The following is a 21,683-nucleotide window of genomic DNA, read 5'->3' on the forward strand; positions in this document are numbered from 1 at the left end:
GGGAATTTTTGATGATCAAAGCCTTCTGGAAGTGAAGATTCAATAGTTTGTCCCTTTCTTCTTTGGATCTCAGCGTAATTAAACAATCCCTTGGTTTCTTGCCTTGTTTCCTGCCAATCCGGAAGGCTGTAGTTATTACGAATTCGTCTTCCTCACCTTCCAACTCATCCGTCCAAAATTCTTGAAATTTGTCTGTGAGAAATTCCCCAAGGTTGTCCTCTTCCTCCTCTGGTACCAATCTTAATTTCAGATTCTTGCTTTTTCTCTCCAATTCCATAAGTGCCAAAGTAGCATCATGTTCATGTACTTTCTTTGCAATAGGTGCAAATTTTCCCCTGGTTTCCTCGGCAGTGCTCCTAGCGGTCTCGGCTATTTTCCTTGTCTCGGTACTTTCCTGAATTAAACGGTTAATAGAGTCAGTATTTGAAGATATTGCCGTTGTGTTCAGGTCAAGTCTTGTTGTCAACTCCGTCAGTTTCTTGGAATTCTCTGTTGATTGCTTAGTAAGTGCTTCTAAAGATTGATTTATTCTGAGCAGAGCCTGTGTCATAGAATCCATTGATGCCGTTGTGCCTTTTTCCTGTGCAGCTGCAGCTCCTGTTAAAGAGCCTCTTTTTTGAGCTTGCTTTTGAGCTTGTTTTGTTTTGCTTCTTGTTGATATCTCTTCCAGTGGAGTGCTCATAACTCAAGGTCATTCACACAGGAAAGTTGTAAATGGAAAGTCCCACTTTCCTGCCTTGATTTTCTGTTCTAGTCCTCTAGAGGGAGAAGTTGTATCCAGATAACTATAACAAAGAGACAGGGGAGCCAAAAGCCATGCAAAGTCCCGAAAAGAAAAGTTTATCCAACAGTCTTACTTTGTTGCTACTGAAAAAGTTACAAATTTTGCCCTCTAAAGTCCCGATACTTTTGTTTCAAAAAAGGTCTTACTTTGTAGCGCCGCTTTTTCTTTGACAGTTCTCTCCCAGGCGCTCACCGCTCAGGCAGCCCGGCCAGGGGTATCGACAGCGGAGAGTTTCCCTTTCTAAGCTCTCTTCGTTTAGCAGGTTAAATTAAGTCAATCTTCTTCCCCCCCTCTCCCGCTCAAAGAGGGGGGGAGGTCCCCTCAGATATCAGGCTTAACAAATTTCAGAGTAAAGTTCCTTTTAAATATAGCTTATTCCTTTCATTGCTCCTTAAATCGTGCAGTTCCGGGAGGCTGACTTCCTTATTTTTCGCCTTCCCGTTTTCAGCCGAATCTTCTTAATTTACTGAATCCGTTAACTTTATATTTGCCGTTCTTACTCACGGGTTATTGTTGCCAATCGGTAGTTTCAGGAAGGAATCGGCGCTCTCCGTTAATGGCGACGCGGCTTCGCTCCGCAAGCTGGGTTGCGATCCTCAGCACCGCGCTCACACCCGGTGCCGTTCCGGAGCCTTTAAAAAGGCTCTTTCACGATACCGGGGGGCGCAAAGGTGCCCACCGAATCTCCTTGTCCACAGGCTTCAGCGCCTGTGATTTTAGGGGTCCCCCGCTCGCCGTAGCGGGACAGACCCGAACTTACGGAGCAGTCCTGCTTCAGAGCTTGAAGCAAGGACCGCCATTAACGCTGGCGCCGACCGGAAGTCCTCAAGGGTACGCAGTCCTGGCACCTTTTTGTTGTTGCTGTTGTTAAAATGCGTGGCACTTACTTAGAGTTGCTATATCTTAAAGAGCAAAAAAGAGGACAGCCCAAGCTGGGAAGGAGGGGCCCAGCGCCACCAGACCTGCAGCCGCTTTCTTTGGCCTGGGCTGGCAGTGGCTGCAGCGTGCAGAGCAGCCCGAGCCAAAGAAATCCAAAAATAAACAACAAATGTAATCTCCCCCAACACCCAGACATTTCCTTTAAAATTTCAAAATCCCCCGGATGGGCATTTGGCCCCCCAAGAGAGGACATGTCCGGGATTTCCCAGACATATGGCAACTCTAGCACTGCTCCAAGGCAGTGCTAGAGTTGAAGAGTGCTTGAAGTGCTGCTTGAAGAGCAGGAAACATTAAATGCTCGATGATGCTGAAAGAGGAAAGGAATAATTTACAGAGCTGACTCATAAGTAACAATAGCCTAACTACTGTTGTCTATGTTCTGGTAACCTCAAGGTTAGATTACTGCAATGTGTTCTACGTAGGGCTGCCTCTGAAGACGGTTCGGAAACTCCAGCTGGTGCAGAATTCAGCGGCCAGGTTGCTCACCGGAGCAGGATGGTTTGAGCATATTACACCCATCCTGGTCCAACTGCACTGGCTGTTGATTAGTTTCTGGGCCCAATTCAAAGTGCTAGTTTTGACCTATAAAGCCTTAAATGGCTCAGGACCACAATCCTTCAAGGACCGCCTGTCTTCATATGAACCTACCTGGACCCCGAGATCATCTTCCGAGGCCCTCCTTTGTGTGCCTCCCCCTTGAGAGGTGCAGAGAGTGGCAACTCGGGAATGGGCCTTCTCTGCAGTGGCTCCCCATCTGTGGAATGCTCTCCCCAGGGAAGTTCACCTGGCGCCTTCATTATACACCTTTAGGCGCTGGGCAGAAACGTTCCTTTTTAACCAGGCCTTGGGTTGACCTGATCAACATCCCATACCCTTTTAAAATGTGGTTCTTTTGGAGGAGGGTGGTATTATTGGGTAATTGCTTTTATTTTTATTTTATATACTGTGATCCTTTTATGTGAACTGTCCTGAAACCTTCAAGTATAGGGCAGTATATAAATTCAATAAATAATAATAATAATACTAATAACTGCATTTTAAAGACGTGGAATTATTTTATGTTCTATCAACACAGGGTAATATAGCATACTTCTTTGTCACCTTTTTGCGCTAAAAACATATTTTAACAATGAAAAATACTAGAAGTGGGATGTCTCAGGGCTAGTTTTAAAGACATATTGTACTCTGGTTCAGATACTTGATTATAACCTATCAATGCAGTAAATTAGTTATTAAGATGTTTATTTACTTTGGGTAAATACTAACGAATTGAGCTCCTGTCTTTGTATTCTGTATGGTCACAGAATACAACTTTCTGTGTATAGAATTAGAAATGGATATTGCAACAAACTCCCACGAGAATGGTTACCGTAGAGGGAAAAAGAATAAATAGGTGGTGAGTGAGTTCTTAGAATTCCAGAGAGGTAGAAAGTGGCCCCACCTTGCCTGGACAGTGGTCACTGGTCACACTTTTTGGTGCTGAGTACACATGGATCACTGCCTTGCCGTGGCGAAGGGGCTTGAATAAATCGGAGAAGCTATGAGCTATGCCGTGCAGGGCCACCCAAGATGGACAGGTCATAGCGGAGAGTTTTGACCAAACATGATCCACCTGGAGCAGAAACCGGCAAGCCACTCCAGTATCCCTGCAAAGAAAACTCCATGGACAAAGACAAAAGGCATATAAAAGTTATGACGCTGGAAGATGAGCCCCTCAGGTCGGAAGGCGTCCAACATGCTACTGAGGAAGAGCGGAGGACAAGTACAAGTAGATTCAGAGCTGATGAAGCGGCTGGGCCAAAGCCGAAAGGACGCTCAGTTGCGGATATGCCTGGAAGCGAAAGGAAAGTCCAATGCTGTAAAGAAAAATATTGCATAGGAACCTGGAATGTAAGAACCATGAACCTGGGTAAGTTGGATGTGGTCAAAAATGAGATGGCAAGAATAAATATTGACATCCTGGGCATCAGTGAACTAAAATGGACGGGAATGGGCGAATTCAGTTCGGATGACCATCATATCTACTACTGTGGGCAAGAAACCCGTAAAAGAAATGGAGTGGCCCTCATAGTCAACAAAAGAGTGGCGAAGGCTGTACTGGGATGCAATCTCAAAAATGATAGAATGATCTCAATACGAATCCAAGGCAGACCTTTTAACATCACAGTAATCCAAGTTTATGCACCAACCACTGGTGCTGAAGAGACTGAAATTGACAAATTCTATGAAGACTTACAACACCTTATAGAATTGACACCAAAGAAGGATGTTCTTCTCATTATAGGGGATTGGAATGCTAAAGTAGGGAGTCAAGAGATAAAAGGAACAACTGGCAAGTTTGGCCTTGGAGTTCAAAACGAAGCAGGGCAAAGGCTAATAGAGTTCTGTCAATAGAACAAGCTGGTAATCACAAACACTCTTTTCCAACAACACAAGAGACGACTCTACATATGGACATCACCAGGTGGGCAGCAATGAAATCAGATTGATTATATTCTCTGCAGCCAGAGATGGAGAAGCTCTATACAGTCAGCAAAAACAAGACCTGGAGCTGACTGTGGCTCAGATCATCAGCTTCTTATAGCAAAATTCAAGCTTAAACTGAAGAAAGTAGGAAAAACCACTGGGCCGGTAAGATACAATGTAAGTCAGATCCCTTATGAATACACAGTGGAAGTGAGGAACAGGTTTAAGGATTTAGATTTGGTGGACAGAGTGCCTGAAGAACTATGGATGGAGGCTCGTAACATTATACAGGAGACAGCAACGAAAACCATCCCAATGAAAAGGAAATGCAAGAAAGCAAAGTGGTTGTCCAACGAGGCCTTACAAATAGCGGGGGAGAGAAGGCAAGCAAAATGCGAGGGAGATAGTGAAAGATACAGGAAATTGAATGCAGATTTCCAAAAAATAGCAAGGAGAGACAAGAAGGCCTTCTTAAACGAGCAATACAAAGAAATAGAGGAAAACAACAGAATGGGAAGAACCAGAGATCTCTTCAATAAAATTGGAGATATGAAAGGAACATTTTGTACAAAGATTACCATAATAAAGGACAAAAGTGGTAAGGACCTAACAGAAGCAGAAGATATCAAGAAGAGGGGGCAAGAATACAAAGAGGAATTATACCAGAAAGATATGGATGTCTCGTACACCCCAGGTAGTGTGGTTGCTGACCTTGAGCCAGACATCCTGGAGAGTGAAGTCAAATGGGCCTTAGAAAGCACTGCTAATAACAAGGCCAGTGGAAGTGAGGGTATTCCAGCTGAACTATTTAAATTTTTTAAAGATGATGCTGTTAATGTGCTACACTCAATATGCCAGCAAGTTTGGAAAACTCAGCAGTGGCCAGAGGATTGGAGAAGATCAGTCTACATCCCAATCCCAAAGAAGGGCAGTGCCAAAGAATGCTCCAACTACCGCACAATTGCACTCATTTCACACGCTAGCAATGTTATGCTTAAAATTCTACAAGGTAGGCTCAAACAGTATGTGGACCGAGAACTCCCAGAAGTGCGAGCTGGATTTAGAAGAGACAGAGGAACCAGAGACCAAATTGCAAACATGCGCTGGATTATGGAGAAAGCTAGAGTGTTCCAGAAAGACATCTACTTCTGTTTCATTGACTATGCAAAAGCCTTTGACTGTGTCAACCACAGCAAACTATGGCAAGTTCTTAAAGAAATGGGAGTGCCTGATCATCTCATCTGTCTCCTGAGAAATCTCTATGTGGGACAAGAAGCTACAGTTAGAACTGGATATGGAACAACTGATTGGTTCAAAATTGGGAAAGGAGTACGACAAGGCTGTATATTGTCTCCCTGCTTATTTAACTTATATGCAGAATTCATCATGCAAAGGGCTGGGCTGGATGGATCCCAAGCCGGAATTAAGATTGCCGGAAGAAATATCAACAACCTCAGAGATGCAGATGACACAACCTTGATGGCAGAAAGTGAGGAGGAATTAAAGAACCTTTTAATGAGGGTGAAAGAGGAGAGCGCAAAATATGGTCTGAAGCTCAACATAAAAAAAACGAAGATCATGGCCACTGGTCCCATCACCTCCTGGCAAATAGAAGGGGAAGAAATGGAGGCAGTGAGAGATTTTACCTTCTTGGGCTCCGTGATCACTGCAGATGGTGACAGCAGTCACGAAATTAAAAGACGCCTGCTTCTTGGGAGAAAAGCAATGACAAACCTAGACAGCATCTTAAAAAGCAGAGACATCACCTTGCCAACAAAGGTCCGTATAGTTAAAGCTATGGTTTTCCCAGTAGTGGTGTACGGAAGTGAGAGCTGGACCATAAAGAAGGTTGATCGCCGAAGAATTGATGCTTTTGAATTATGGTGCTGGAGGAGACTCTTGAGAGTCCCATGGACTGCAAGAAGATCAAACCTCTCCATTCTGAAGGAAATCAGCCCTAAGTGCTCACTGGAAGGACAGATTGTGAAGCTGAGGCTCCAATACTTTGGCCACCTCATGAGAAGAGAAGACTCCCTGGAAAAGACCCTGATGTTGGGAAAGATGGAGGGCACAAGGAGAAGGGGATGACAGAGGACGAGATGGTTGGACAGTGTTCTCGAAGCTACAAACATGAGTCTGACGAAACTGCGGGAGACAGTGGAAGAAAGGAGTGCCTGGCGTGCTCTGGTCCAGGGGGTCACGAAGAGTCGGACACGACTAAACGACTAAACAACAACAACAACACATAGCCCAGACATTTCTACGTCTTTTTCAATCCAGCATTATGCTTTGGTTTTGGACAAAATTGTTCCTTAGGTTTTACTCATTGGTTGCACCTTTAAAGAAGGGAAAAAGATGTCCTGATCGAATTATGGTCAACATAAAATCTGTGTTGGAAATGCATTGGGAAGCAGGAGTTTGCCAGCACCATAAAAAGAGGCACCCACTGTAAAGCCAAGTCTTTTCATAATCCAGAAGTGGCCAGTAACTAAAAGTTAACAGTTTGAAAAAATGAGCCAGTTACTTCTGCTACTGTTGTATAATTCCTCCCTAGCAACAAGTATACACAATACAACACAAAAACTTTTTATGTTGTTTTAGTATCCAGCCCCACAGCTTTTATGCACATTAGCTTGACTAATGTCTGATATTTTCCTCTCTCCCTCTTTACCCCATCTCCTCAATGAAACAGTTTTTAAACTTTGAGACTACAAGCAGCCGTGGTACTTAACTAGGTCAGTCTGGCCCAGTATTTTTGTATGTGTGCCTGAGGTGGAAAATCTAAATGGATCGCCTTTCTGCATATGTATTAGTCCATCAACCAGTACCCGTGATCTCATTGTCATGTCACACTAAGCCAAACGATGGTTCAGTGCAAATGTGCTGGCTCTTGAGGAGATGGTAGCTGCTTTGCTCTTCCTTGGTCCTTTCAGGTCAGCATGGTGGGGCAGCTAAACCAGAGTTGGGCTTGGCCATGCACACCATACATTTAAGCACTCTGATACCACTGTAAACAGTCATTGCTGCCCCCAGGGAGTTCTGGGAGCTGTAGTTTGTTATAGAGAGGTTAGGACACCCCTGTTACCCTCCCTGAACTACAATTTCTCAGAATGATTTAACAATCAATTTCTCTTCATAGGGAACTCTGAGAACTGTAGTACTGTGAGGGGAACCAGGGTCTCTTAACAACTCTCAGCACTTATAACAGGCAACTGTTCCCAAGAAGCTTTAGGGGAACCTTAGTTTGTTGTTTGAACAAGGGATCCTGGCTAAGCTCTCTCCTCATTACCTGTGACCTGTAGCCAAGATTTGTTTGGATGATATGCTGTATGACACAGAACTAAAAGGATTCCAGGGAGTTCCAGGGTTGTGTTTTGGCTGGAAAATCAGGACACAACGGAGGCTACAATGTCTTTATGAACGAAGGTTTATTTACATTGGCTCCCAGTACATTTCTGAGCACAATTCAAAGTGTTTGGTGTTGACCTTTAAAGCCCTAAACGGCCTTGGTCCAGTATATCTGAAGGAGCGTCTCCACCCCCATCATTCTGCCCAGACACAGGTCCAGCTCCGAGGGCCTTCTGGCAGTTCCCTCACCATGGGAAGCCAAGTTACAGGGAACCTGGCAGAGGGCCTTCTCGGTAGTGGCGCCCGCCCTGTGGAACACCCTCCCACCAGATGTCAAAGAGATAAACAACTACCAGACTTTTAGAAGACATCTGAAGGCAGCTCTGTTTAGGGAAGTTTTTAATGTTTAATAGACTATTGTATTTTAATATTCTGTTGGAAGCCGCCCAGAATGGCTGGGGAAACCATTCTGTCCCTCCTTCCTTTTTGCTCTTTTAATAAAACTCCTGCAAAGGCCGCTGTTCTCTCCTGTGGTTACATCATGTCAACCTCCCCCTCCCAGTTCTCCTGTCTCTGTCCACGCATGGGGGTGGGGACAGTATTTGCATTGTCAATTAATCTTAATGGCCTGTTACTCTTGCTGTCTCTTTGTTTCTTGATGGCACCTCTGTCAGCCAACCTGAACAGGAAAACTGGTATAGCCTGCATTTTTACACTGTGTCTGGCATCTTCCCATAATGCTTCAAATATTTCCACTGGCATTCCTGAAAAACTTGAAGTAGAATGCTCAGTATTTGTTGTTTATAAAAAGTAACGCATCCGATTTACTTCCCACTGTTTATATGTTGCAGAAGCCATTTCATTAAGCATTAAAAGAAGCTTCTCTGATTTTTAGGTCATTATATGTATGTGGACTCTCTCTATGTCAAACATTTCCAGGAAGTGGCTCAGCTGGTCTCACCTAGGACAACAACTCCTATGTCAGGCTGCTTGTCCTTTTATTACCAAGTGCGGCAGGATAGTGGAATTGTGTTCACGGTCTACATGAGAGACATAAATGGCTTTTATGAAGAACTTTGGAAAGCAGATGGTTCTGTGAGTAAGGATTGGGTCTTAGGAGAAGTTGATTTCAGTGCACCATATCCAATGGAGGTAAGGCTCCAAATACTGCACACTTGCATATTCTACAGTTTGAAAAGGACTATCACATGAAAGTGACTTTTTTATGCCATTCTCTTTTCTTCAATATGAATAGTTAAAACTCATACAACTTGAATGTTCCACTTGGAAGTAGATGTCTTCTGACAAATTGCTCTCTCTCCAATATTGCTGTGAAAACTATGTTTAACATGCAGCCATGGAGTGTGTGTACAGACTTGATGCATTAAGCAGTGTATTAATATACAGTGGTGCCTCGCAAGACGAAATTAATCCGTTCCTCGCGTCTCTTCGTCTTGCGGTTTTTTCGTCTTGCGAAGCACGGCTATTAGCGGCTTAGCGGGTATTAGCGGCTTAGCGGCTATTAACGGCTTAGCGGCTTAGTGGCTATTAAAGGCTTAGCAGCTTAGCAGCTTTAAGAAAAAGGGAAAAAACTCGCAAGAACTCGCAAGACGTCTTGCAAAGCAAGCCCATAGGGAAATTCGTCTAGCAAAGCGACGCAAAAACCGAAAACCCCTTTCGTCTTGCGCGTTTTTTGTTTTGCGAGGCATTCGTCTTGCGGGGCACCACTGTACTAAATAGAATAAATTGCTTTTTTTAGAAGATATGATCAATTTCTAGGATGAACCCTAGAAAAATTATGGGTGATCCGTACAGTTCAGACAGCTTTGTGGAAAGTCCTTCTTCACAATGTTCTGCATGGAATGACCATAGGGCTTGTGATGGCTCAGGGTGGGGAGGGGTCTTCCCATGCTGAGGGACTCACATGTTGTCTAAGGGTCCGTCCCAAAATAATTACTATATATTTTAATAATTATTTTTATATTTATAGCCTAACTTTTCTCCAAAGAGCTCCCTCCCTATTTTATTTTCATAACAGCCCTGTGAAGTTGGTTAGGCTGAGAGACTGTAACTGACCCAATATAGTGACACATTGTGGTGACAGTGAGCCTCATGGCAGATTTGAACAATGGTTTCCCAGGTCTTAGAACAACACTCTAACCCTTGTATCAAACTTTCCCTAAAGAATATTCATATTGGATTTCTTCTATAAGAAAAACACCTTGAACTTTGATAGATACACATATTTCTATTTATGAGCACGATCAGGTTTAGTTTCACTACCAACAGTTAAATGTTGGCGAATAGACGCCTGTGCAATTGTCACACATTATGCTGTACATATGGTGTGCACTTATGAAATCTTACACAAGCTGATGTATGCACAGAGCAATCTGTATACACTACTGTATATCAATCTGCCTGCCATTGTTGGTCATTAGTTGCCTTTTATTTGAGTTATATGAACACCTGCCCCTGAAACAGGCATGAAGAACCTTGGCCTGCAGACCAAATTAAGCCCGCCAAGGATCTAATTTGGCCCATGAGGCTTTTTCCTAAGCCACGGTCATCCTCTCCACATGCCCTGTCCTCCTGCCAGACACCTGGAGGCTGTAGTTTCAAGCGTTCCCTCTCATGTGTGGTGTTGGGAGTTGCATAGCTTTGTTGCAATGAAATAATAAAACTATCATTATTAAGCTATTAGTTAATGAATGATTGGTACAACAATGAAGTTTCTCTACTTGGGTTTTGTTTCCAGGTGATTTTTGAAGTTGCTTTCAACAGTGCGAATGGAGGATATATTGCTCTTGATGACATTTCTTTCTCTCCCGTTTTCTGCAGCAATCGGACAGGTATGAATTTCCTCCCTGAGTTTTCTGATTTGCTGTTAGATTTCAAAATGTTACATGAATTTGCAAGTGCTGTACTTAGATGTATCTTATTTAGTGCAACTTTTTTATTTAATTAGTCGTGTAAATTGGGACCATCAGTAACTCAATAACACAACATTAATGGGGAATAATGGTAATATGTCACCTATATCAAATGACCACTGAGTTAAAAGAACTCTCTCCATTTGTATTTCCATTGTACAGTGGTACCTCGGGTTAAGTACTTAACCTGAAACTGTTCTTAACCTGAAGCACCACTTAACCACTCAACTAATGGGGCCTCCCGCTGCCGCCGTGTGATTTCTGTTCTCATCCTGAAGCAAAGTTCTTAACCCGAGGTACTATTTCTGGGTTAGCGAGGTCTGTAACCTGAAGCGTATGTGTCAGGGGCTCAGGAGCAGAGGCACAGGAGAGGGAGGAAATGGAGAGCGAGGGGGAGGAATCCGAGGGGAGCGTAGGCGATGACAGTGGTCCAAGGGATTCCCTGAGTCTCTCCAGCGAATCGGAAGATTCACAGAAGGGGGCGCCTATGGCCAGGGCAAGGGGGGTGCCAAGGGGGACACCCCAGAAGGAAGGGGCCAGAGGGGACTCAGAGAGCTGCAGTTGGAAATCAGGACCAGCTTCCCCACCAGAGCACAGTGGGGGGGAGGAGTCCCAGGTATCGGGACCAGGGTGTTCACCACCAGCGAGAGGAGATGAGTCAGGATTGACCACGCCTCCATCGGAGAGCGCGGAAACGGTCGAGAGGAAGGTTGGAGGCTGGGCACGCGCGCCAAGTTCAAATGTACAGGCGAGCGGCACAGCAGGTAGCCCGGATAGGGAACCAGGTCCTAAAGCCCGCCGAAAGGAGAGACAAGAGTCAGGGGGGTCAGCGTCAGAGGAGTCCAGGAAGGAGGAGACCCCGGGGGGCAGACGGACCCAGAGGAGGAAAGAACAACGGAAGAGGTGGAGTAAGGCCAGGGTCTTAAACTGGTGTATAGGGGGCGGAGACTCAGACAGAGCTTCGCCGGTCTAGGTTCTAGACGTAGAGCTGCACGCTGCGGCTTGTAAATGGAAACTGAACTTCAATAAAGACTTTTTTACATTACAACTGGCTAGCGTTGGTCCTCTGTGAGCTGGGACCTGGAGGCAGCTCTGACAGTATGTAACCTGAAGCGTATGCAACCCGAGGTACCACTGTATTTCTGTTATGTGTAATCCCAAACGTAGCAAACGTTGGTGATTTGGTGTCAAAATTGCATATAGCTAATCTTTTTAAATTGGGTGATATATAAGTATTTCAACAGTTTCAAATTTTGCCAAGTTTTGTTAATACTTTGTGCATGGTAGAGAAGGTGCCACCTTTTCTATTTTAGTGCTAACATGACCCAGGTGCCATTTATCACAGAAAAATATGATGCAGGCCAAACTGTGCTCTTGGCATTCTCCATATATGTGGATATATAACAATTCATCTTTATTGATTTTTTACAACAGAAATGCTTTCTTAACATAAGATCACAATATAAAGTTTCAATTTCTTGTTGATGTACAGTGGTACCTCAGATTACATACGCTTCAGGTTACAGGTTACAGACTCTGCTAACCCAGAAATAGTACCTCGGAGGCCCCACTAGCTAAAGTGGTGTTTCAGGTTAAGAACAGTTTCAGGTTAAGAACGGACCTCCGGAACGAATTAAGTACTTCACCCGAGGTACCACTGTACAATTGTTTCTAAAGCATGATAAAGAAAAAACAAAAATATATTCTTTATTCTTTGACTTATTGATATTCTAATTACCTATGACTTCCTTCCCCTTCTTACTTGGTTCTTTTAGAATTCTTTGTCGAATGCATATCATTGTGAATATAGATTGTTGGTGACCAGCTTATCCACTACTTTTAGATGTTTCTCATTACAATAGTTAATCTAAACCAGGCAAAAATTGCAATTCTCCACAGTGGTCTTTCACTTTGAATGTATTCCAATCTTTGCTAAATTTTTGTTTCGCTTGATCCCTTCTCTGTCCCGTCAATTTATCCATCTTGGTGTATTCAATCAGTTTGATCTGCCAATCTTTTATTGATGGTTTTGTCTCACTTTTCCAGATATTTAGATATCTTGGGATCTCGCTCCCGATAATCACTAAAAGAAATGCCTCAGGTTTTGGGGGAAATGAGATTTTAAACATTTTTTTCAACTCGTTATAAATTAAGTCCCAAAATTCCTTCATTTTTTTACAGGTCCATCAGGCATGATACATCGATTCTACCGCCTCCTTACATTTCCAGCAAAGATCTGAATTATTTTTGTACATTATTGCTAATTTCCTCAGTGTTATATACCAGCGATAGAAGACCTTCATGTAGTTTTCCTTAATAGAATAACAAGCTGTAAATTTAAGGTCTTCCCTCCACAGTTTTTGCCAATCTGAAAGCTGTATGTTATGACGTAGATCTCTTGCCCACTTTATGGTGGCAGATTTTACCTCCTCATCCTTCACCGACCATTCTAATAAGATTTTATACATTTTGGACAGTATTTTATCGTCATTGTATATCAAGTCTCTTTCAAAGCTTGAAGGTTCTTTGTTAAAGCCCCTTTTTTATCCTGTTTGAATAGGTCATGTATTTGGTCATACTGTAACCAATTAGTCACTCTACTTTTTATTTCTTCAAAATTATTGAGTTTTAATTGGTTGCCTATTTCACAGAGAATTTCTTTATATGTAACCCAATCAGTCATTATGTTAACCTTTTTTTACTGTTATGGCTTCCGTCAGTGACAACCACCAGGGTGTCTTTTGTTCCAAGATACCCTTGTTTTTTAACCTTGTTCCAGGGTGTCTTTTGTTTAACCTGACTGCATATAGGGACCTTCTTATTATATGATTCATAAAATCTGTGTGAACTCTCGCTTTGTCATAACATAGGTAAGCATGCCAACCAAAATGATTGTTAAAGCCCTCTAGGTCTAGTATGTCAGTGTTCTTCAATACTATCCATTCCTTAATCCAAGATAGGCATGCACCTTCATGATACAACTCTAAGTTTGGCAGTGCAAAGCCTCCTCTTTCTCTGTAATTTATAACTTATTCTGCCAAATAAATCTTGTTATATCTTTCTGCCAGGTTTTAAAAGGTTTTACACTGTCCACTACTGGGATGGCTGGGAATAGAAAAAGCATTTTAGGCAACACGTTCATTTTTATTGGGGAGATCCTACCCCAGAATGATAATTTTAACCTGTCCCATATTTCCAAGTTTATTTTTATTTCCTTTCAGGTTGGTATATAGTTGTCTTTATAGAGATTTATATTCTTTGCCAATATCCAGATTCCTAGATATTTGAATTTTACAAGTTGTCAGTCCTGTAAGTTGTTGTAGTTTTCTTCTATCCTCCTCCCTCATATTTATTTTAATAACATTTTGGTTTTTTCTTTATTGAGTTTGAAACCTGTGACTAGCCCAAATTCTTTTCTAGCACTATTGACACACTTTCTTTTGGGTTTTCTGTTGTTATAGTCAGGTCATGAGCAAAGGCTTTTACTATGAAGGTCTTATTTCTGATAACTATACCCCTTATGTTCTTTTCTTTTCTGATGTTCATCTTCAGAATTTCCAACACCAAAATAGATAGCAGTGGGGATAAAGGGCACCCCTGTCTTTTACCTCTCTTAATATTATAGTTTACTGTTAGATTGTTATTTATAACTAGTTTAGCTCTTTGTTGCGAATATATTGCATTTATACCTTTATAGAAATTCTCTCCCACTCCTATCATCTCCAGTGTTTTTTCCATAAACCTCCAGGAGACATTGTTGAATGCTTTCTCAGCATCAATAAACAGCAACACTGCCTGTTTTTTGTTTATCACTTCTAGATACTCTAGAGCAGGGGTAGTCAACCTTTTTATACCTACCGCCCACTAATGCATCTTTCTTGATGGTAAAATTTCCTTACCGCCCACCAGCGCTCGATGGAAGGAGGATTCAGTTGTGCCGTAGAATCTCCTACCGCCCACCTAGAATCCTGAAACACCCACTAGTGAGCGGTAGGGACCAGGCTGACAATCCCTGTTCTAGAGTATCTATTGCATATCTTATATTATTTTTCATGTGGCACCCTGGGAGAAATCATGCTTGATCCTCACGGATATACTCTTTCAATATGCATTTTAATCTATTTGCTAGTATGTGTGCAAATATTTTGTAATCGTTATTAAGGAAATATAGGCTGGTAATTCTTAACTGATGTTGGATCTGTTCTCTTAGGGAAATATTGATTTATGTGTTTTTTTATATGTTAGAGGGCTGTCATATTGAAAACTTTAATTTCTACCATATATCTTTAAAATGGAGCAACAGCACAAAAATGGATCTACTTAAGCATGATATCTTGAAGGAGTTTTCATTCTTTTTGATATGTTATTTATTTTTTATACTTAAAAGAAATAAAGACGACTCAATTTGTCATACAGATGTGAGAGGTTTATACCCGCTTGAGTTTTGCCATATTTATTTAGAGCAGGTATTCATTCTGTCCAGTGTGTAGAGACAGACTTCCATAGGTTCACTGGTTTGATTTCCTGTTTCCATGTGTACACAAGGCCATGGGCAGGCAATGGGACCTTAGGTGAAATGGGAGGTCTGGACACATCTCCCCAGAGCCTCCCTTCTTACTTACTTGTTCAGACAACTTGCACTGATGACCTGAGTGGGAAGGCTGCATGGGAGCATGGGAGGCATGCACAGACCTCCCGCCCCCCTGTTGGCCCTGTTGCATGGCTTCCACATATGCACAGGTGGGTGCAGAGGGACCTTTTAACCCAAAGAGAGTCTTCACATATGACTGCCTTGGATAATATGTACAGCTGCCGTTAATGAACAAATAAAACAACATTGATTGTTGTCTTGATGCACTGTTGTTCTAATGCTTGTATTGCTCTGTGTACGCTTGCTTACCATGCAAATTCATTTTATCTCTTCCTTTCTCCTAACTTCCTTTCAGAAATTTCCTTCAGTCCTTCACAGGCAAGTTGCAATTTTGAGGAGGATCTGTGTAATTTTTATCAGGATCGCAAGGATGGCCCTGGCTGGAGCAGGGTCAAAGTAAAGCCTAATGCATACAGGCCAGGAGACCATACCACTGGCATGGGTAAGTGACAAATCTTCTTCACCTGAAGAACAAGCAGAACATACAGATGAAGTACCTCAATGTTCTGAACCCAGTCGCACATTGCCACGAAAGTTTTGTGGGAATTCTGGAACTCCCAGCAATTTTTCCAAACATTTTTCTTAGGTTGGCACAAAGACTAGACAACAGCAGCCCATGAAACAAAAGCCAGAGCACCAAAACAGGCATCACTATATTCTGGTGAAATGCCTTCTAGGGGGGGGGGGGAGAGAAGCTGGTATAAATAGGAGGGGACAGGGGATCTAGCACTACTGTAAGTCTGTAAAAAAACAATCGCAGGGGATTAAGGTACTGAGAAGCTGGTGGGATGGCTTGGTTTGGACCTGTGGGAACTGCCCAGCCTCAGAAACGCAATTCTCCCTCAGCTTAATGTTTCTCAGTTACAGGGTACTTTTTAGGGGTTTGGGAAACACTGGACATTCCTCCAAAGAAGAATGGGTAATGAAAGTGCGGGACACATGATAAATTGCAGATATTGCATACACTGCAGATGAGTAAATTCAAGTTTGGAAACCAATAATATAACAAATAATATGATACACATAATAAGTTTTTACTTACCTGAAAGGCAAAAACAGGATCAGTGATTTACTATGGACAAACACCAGAAAATATTGTTTCTGGGCAGCTGGAGGAGATGGCACACATGGGATGAGGTTTGAATAGCTATTATAAAAACTGACTAAAAGGTGTTTAGCTCGGCTTTCATGCCCCATCAGTTTTCAGAGAAGAGAATCAGTGGTCACATGGTGGTGAATGAAATCAAGATCAAGTGATAAATGCAATTCCTTGATATTCTGAAGTTGCTTTAAGTCCAAAATCCCCTGTTACCAGCTGCTTCATTAAAGGCTTAGTAAATGAAGTACTATTTAAGAACTCTCAGAAATAGCATTTTCTCTGACCTCATTCCTCTCTACGTGTGTGTACATCTGCCTGCCATTTTGGGATTATACTTCATGTATCTGGTGAAGTGGGTATCTATTATCTTCCATAATACATACTATAGTATTTAAGGTGCCATGAGAATTGTTATGTACTGAGTGAATAGGATCCAAACTGCAACAGTCTGATTGGTCCTAGAACAATAGAATCCAAAAGGCAGCAGTCTGATTGGTCCTAGAACAATGCAGCAATATGATTGGTTGGCAGGAACCACCCAATCATGCTCCAGATAGAAGTGAATCCACAACCTGATTGGCTTACAGTAGAATTCCAGAATTAGCCAATCATGTGCAGCCCATTGTGTAAATAATGTATATAAAGCAGATACTTTGAGGGACTTTCATTCATTCCTCCTCACCACTATGAGCTGAATAAAGAGCATGAAATCACTTTGCGACTCTGAGTATATTTCAAGAATCTTTGTTACTTTACCTCAGAATAGCTTTTCTGGTAAAAATGAATTTTACCAAACTACTTCAGATAGAGATTGGCTTAACCTGCAGTCTGTACTCACCTGGGAATAAGCCCCATTGAACTCAGTTGGTGTTACTCACTTCTGAATAGGATTGCATAGGATTGCACTGTCAATCTGGTGAGCAGTGAAGTATGGTCAGTGACACAGCAATATGATCTAAACTATAATTCAGTATCCAGCAATGTGTTCAATAGAGCTTTAATATCTACTGAGGAGCTGCTTGGGGAAAATGTGTTGTGTGATTTAGCGTCACGTCTGGATGGCCTTGGAGCCGAGTCAGCTGCCACCTGAACTGGCGGAGCCAGGGCTTCCTGCAGAGAAAGAAGCTCTCTCATTGTAAGATTGAAATGTCTTGATCTTCAATAACACCTGGTAGTTGTTTAAATGCAATATAGGTGAAACTTATTTGGGAGGTTTTCTTTCAAACACTCATTTAGAAACATGGTGTTATATAATCACTAATGGTTATAACTTGCAACTTTGCCAGCGGAAATTTTCTGTAACTCTAGAATCCAATGAAATGCCTAAAAGTGTCCTAAAATGAGGTGATGGAATGAGTTGGCCAGAAATGTTTTTTAACATTTTATTGTTTTGCAGGTTACTACTTGCTAGCGAATACAAAGTTTACATCACAACCTGGGTACATTGGCCGTTTGTACAGCACTACTTTGCCAGGAAATTTACAGTATTGTCTGCGGTTCTATTATGCCTTATATGGCTTTTTCAAAATGACTGATGCCCTGGCTGTTTACATCTTTGAAGAGAACCATGTGGTACAAGAGAAAATCTGGTCTGTCTTGGAAACTCCCAGAGGAGTCTGGACGCAAGTGGAGATCAGCTTCAAAAAGCCCATGCCTGCCAAGGTAATGACCAGTAATTTCTGTATGTCAGATTGCAGGTTTCCAAAGTAAGGCATGATATTTCCCCCCTTCTATTATATTCCATTGAAACTTCCCTGACAGATGGGAATGTGATCACAGATAAAGATTTAGCCACTAAATGGGTTGAGTAGCAATTGGTTCTAAAGGCAATTTCCCAATTAATCAAACCAAAATTTGATATTTAAATTGGATACAATATGAGCACCTCTCCCAGGAAAGAGAGACACCAGCCACTACCTATTTGCTAGAGGGTTCACCTCAATTTAAACTTTCCTATTGAGAACCCTACAACTGAGGTTAAGAAAAGAAAGGAGCCAATAATAGACAATATAGTTTTGCCTAGTCGTGTGACAACCTTATTGTGTTTGGCTGTTTGAAGGCCTGGACAGGGGGGCTGCAATTATTTACTTGTGGAATAATTGAGCACTGATAAGTCTCCATTAGCACAAGCATTTCTGGTAGGGGGGTGATGTGCTGCACTCTCTGCAAATTGTTTGTCTATTACATGAAATAAGGCTTATTATTATTATTATTATTATTATTATTATTTATTATCTATACCCCACCCACTCTGAGCGGCTCCCAACGGAATAATAATAATAATAATAATAATAATAATAATAATAATAATAAAGAAGCAACATCAAATATTAAAAGCTTCCCTAAACAGGGCTGCTGTCAGATGTCTTCTAAAAATCAGATAGTTGTTTATTTCCTTGACATCCGGTGGGAGGGCGTTCCACAGGGTGGGCGCCAATACCGATAAGACCCTCTGTCTGGTTCCCTGTAACCTCACTTCTTGCAACGAGGGAACCGCCAGAAGGCCCTCGGCGCTGGACCTCAATGTCTGGCCTGGACGATGGGGGTGGAGACGTATAGGTCCAGGTATACTGGACCGAGGCCATTTAGGGCTTTAAAGGTCAGCACCAACACTTTGAATTGTGCTCAGAAATGTACTGGGAGCCAATGTAGGTCTTTCAGGATTGTTTTTTTTTTATTAAAAAAAATTTTATTAAATTTTCAAATACATAGTAAACAATATACATACAAGATCCCTTCACCAAGAAATAATATACAAAAAGGCCAGAACAAATACACCAAAAAACAGTATAGAAAGAAAGAAGTAAAAAATAAATAATAATAAAAAACCAACCGTTCAATACAATTTTTTTGTATAACTAACTGGACTTCCTCACATCTCCTTTACCCTGCATTATTTATAATAAAAATATCAGCAAATTATTACCTTGTTTCATACCTTATTTTGTACTTTCCCAATATTATATTTCTAAATTTAAATTAATTTTTATCAGTTACTCATACCTTAAATTTAAACATAGTGTTACCTTAAATTTCGACCTTTTCTTACTTATAACTTAATTTTCTATTTTACAAAATCTATTTGCTGGAGCTGATGTTTTCTAAATCGTGCAGATATTTAACATTCATACAACTTATATTGTTTTTGTAAATAGTCCTTAAACTTCTTCCAGTCCTCTTCCATTGTTTCTTCTCCCAAGTCTCGGATTCTGCCAGTCATTTCAGCCGATTCCATATAGTCCATCAATTGCGTCTGCCACTCTTCCAGTGTGGGCAAGTCTTGTGTCTTCCAATGCTTTGCAATAAGTATTCTTGCTGCTGTTGTCGCATACATAAAGAAACTTCTGTCCTTCTTTGACACTTTCTGGCCGACAATGCCCAAGAGGAAGGCCTCCGGTTTCTTAGCAAAGGTATATTTAAATACCTTTTTTAGTTCATTATAGATCATTTCCCAGAAGACCCTCACTTTTGGGCATGTCCACCAGAGGTGAAAGAATGTCCCCTCAGCCTCTCTACATTTCCAACATTTATTATCAGACAGATGATATATTTTTGCAAGCTTGACTGGGGTCATGTACCACCTGTATATCATTTTCATAATATTCTCCTTCAAGGCATTACATGCTGTAAATTTTATTCCGGTGGTCCATAACCTTTCCCAGTCCTCAAACATAATGTTATGCCCAATATCCTGAGCCCATTTTATCATGGCTGATTTAACAGTCTCATCCTGTGTATTTCATTTAAGCAGCAAGTTATACATTCTCGAAAGTACCTTAGTCTTTGGTTCCAACAGTTCTGTCTCTAATTTTGACTTCTCCACCTGGAATCCTATCTTTTTATCCAATTTAAAAACCTCTTGAATTTGAGCGTAATGTAACCAATCTTGCACCTTATTCTTTAATTTCTCCAAGCTCTGCAACCTCCAATTATCTCCAATTTTTTCTATTATTTCCCAATATTTCGGCCAACCGGCCTCCATATTGAGTCTTTTCCGGGCCTTAGCCTCCATTGGTGATAGCCATCTCGGGGTCTTACTTTCTAATAAGTCTTTATATTTTGTCCAGACAATAAATATTGCTTTTCTGACAATATGGTTTTTGAACATTTTATGAAGCTTTACCTTGTCATACCACAAGTATGCACGCCAACCAAAAGCATTGTTGAACCCTTCCAGATCTAGGACATCAGTGTTCTCAAGGAGTAACCAATCTTTCATCCAGCAGAAAGCTGCAGCTTCATAATATAACTTTAAATCTGGCAGGGCAAACCCACCTCTTTCTTTCTTTCTGTTACCTCATATTGTGCTTGGTAGAATTTAATTTCTCTCAGAACCTCCTGTGATTTAGGTTTTGATCTCAATTTTTTCTCACCGTCTCTTATCTTTTCTAAAATCTTATCCTTTTTTTCATTCCAAAGTCTTTTCTTTATTGTGTTCTGTTGTATCAAAAACCCTCTCATAACTGCTTTACTTGCGTCCCAGATTATTCTTTTTTCCACCGTAGTGTTCAAATTTATTTCAAAATAGTCTTTTAAGGTTTTTGGGCCTTCTTGACAATCTCCTGATCTCTTAATAGGGTGTCATTCATTTTTCCATCTGAAGGAACCGATTGGAGTACCGTATTTTTCGCTCTATAACACGCACCTGACCATAACATGCACGTAGTTTTTAGAGGAGGAAAACAAGAAAAAAATATTCTAAACAAAACAGTGGATGTATGATTTTTGTGGTTCATGCTGTGGCCACAGACATGTGATCTGACGATGAGTTTGGGGTAGCCCAATGCAAAAATCCTGAGGATCCATGTGGATCCATGCTTTGTAACCACGTTTTGCACCATTGCGGCCCCATGAAACAGTGGGTGCGTGTGTTTTTTGGTGCAGGCTGTAGCCATGGATATGCTATGTGATCTGATGGTGAATTTGGGGTGACCTAGTGCAAAAATCCTGAGGATCCATGTGGATCCGTTCTTTGTAACCACCTTTTAAGTGGGGAGGGAAGGAAAAGAACTCAAGGGACAAGGAGCACGCGTGGGGGGTGTGGAGAAGGATGCTGCTGATAATGCAGGAGAGGCTCCTCTCTGGCGTTGCTCCTTTAGAACAAGCAGGCTCTGCGTCTCTCCCTCCTCCCCGGCAAGGAAACCATGATAGTAACCACTCTGAGAGAAATCAAGAAAAATTACGACCAACACTCTCCCCCAACAAGCGCAGTGAGGTCAAAACACACACACACAGAGAGAGAGAACTGGCCCTAAAGTCGCAGGGCGCTGGAAGTCGCAGGGACGCTGGGGGAGTGAACGGGAAGCAAGAGAAGGAGAAGGAGCCCTCTCTCACACACACAGACACACAGAGTGTCAATTCTAAAGTCGGAGGGAGAGCGCAGGGAGAGTGAATGGGAAGCAGGAGGAGGAGAAGGAGCCCTCTCTCTCTCTCTCTCTCTCTCTCACACACACACACACACAC

General features: G+C 41.9%; 1 protein-coding gene across 7 annotated transcripts in view; it reads left to right on the plus strand.

The window, feature by feature from the left end:
* MAMDC2 (MAM domain containing 2) overlaps positions 1-21,683 on the plus strand; it is an 85,874-nt gene that overhangs the window by 40,412 nt on the left and 23,779 nt on the right. For all 7 annotated transcript variants that reach the window (XM_081930574.1, XM_081930577.1, XM_081930579.1 and 4 more), the window contains 4 exons: positions 8,433-8,689; positions 10,296-10,389; positions 15,417-15,563; positions 17,617-17,882. In XM_081930574.1, the coding sequence (XP_081786700.1) occupies positions 8,433-8,689; positions 10,296-10,389; positions 15,417-15,563; positions 17,617-17,882 (764 nt within the window). The remainder of the gene's footprint in view (positions 1-8,432; positions 8,690-10,295; positions 10,390-15,416; positions 15,564-17,616; positions 17,883-21,683) is intronic.

This window comes from Podarcis melisellensis (assembly GCF_964234715.1).
Source record: "Podarcis melisellensis genome assembly, chromosome: 11".
NCBI lineage: Eukaryota > Metazoa > Chordata > Lepidosauria > Squamata > Lacertidae > Podarcis > Podarcis melisellensis.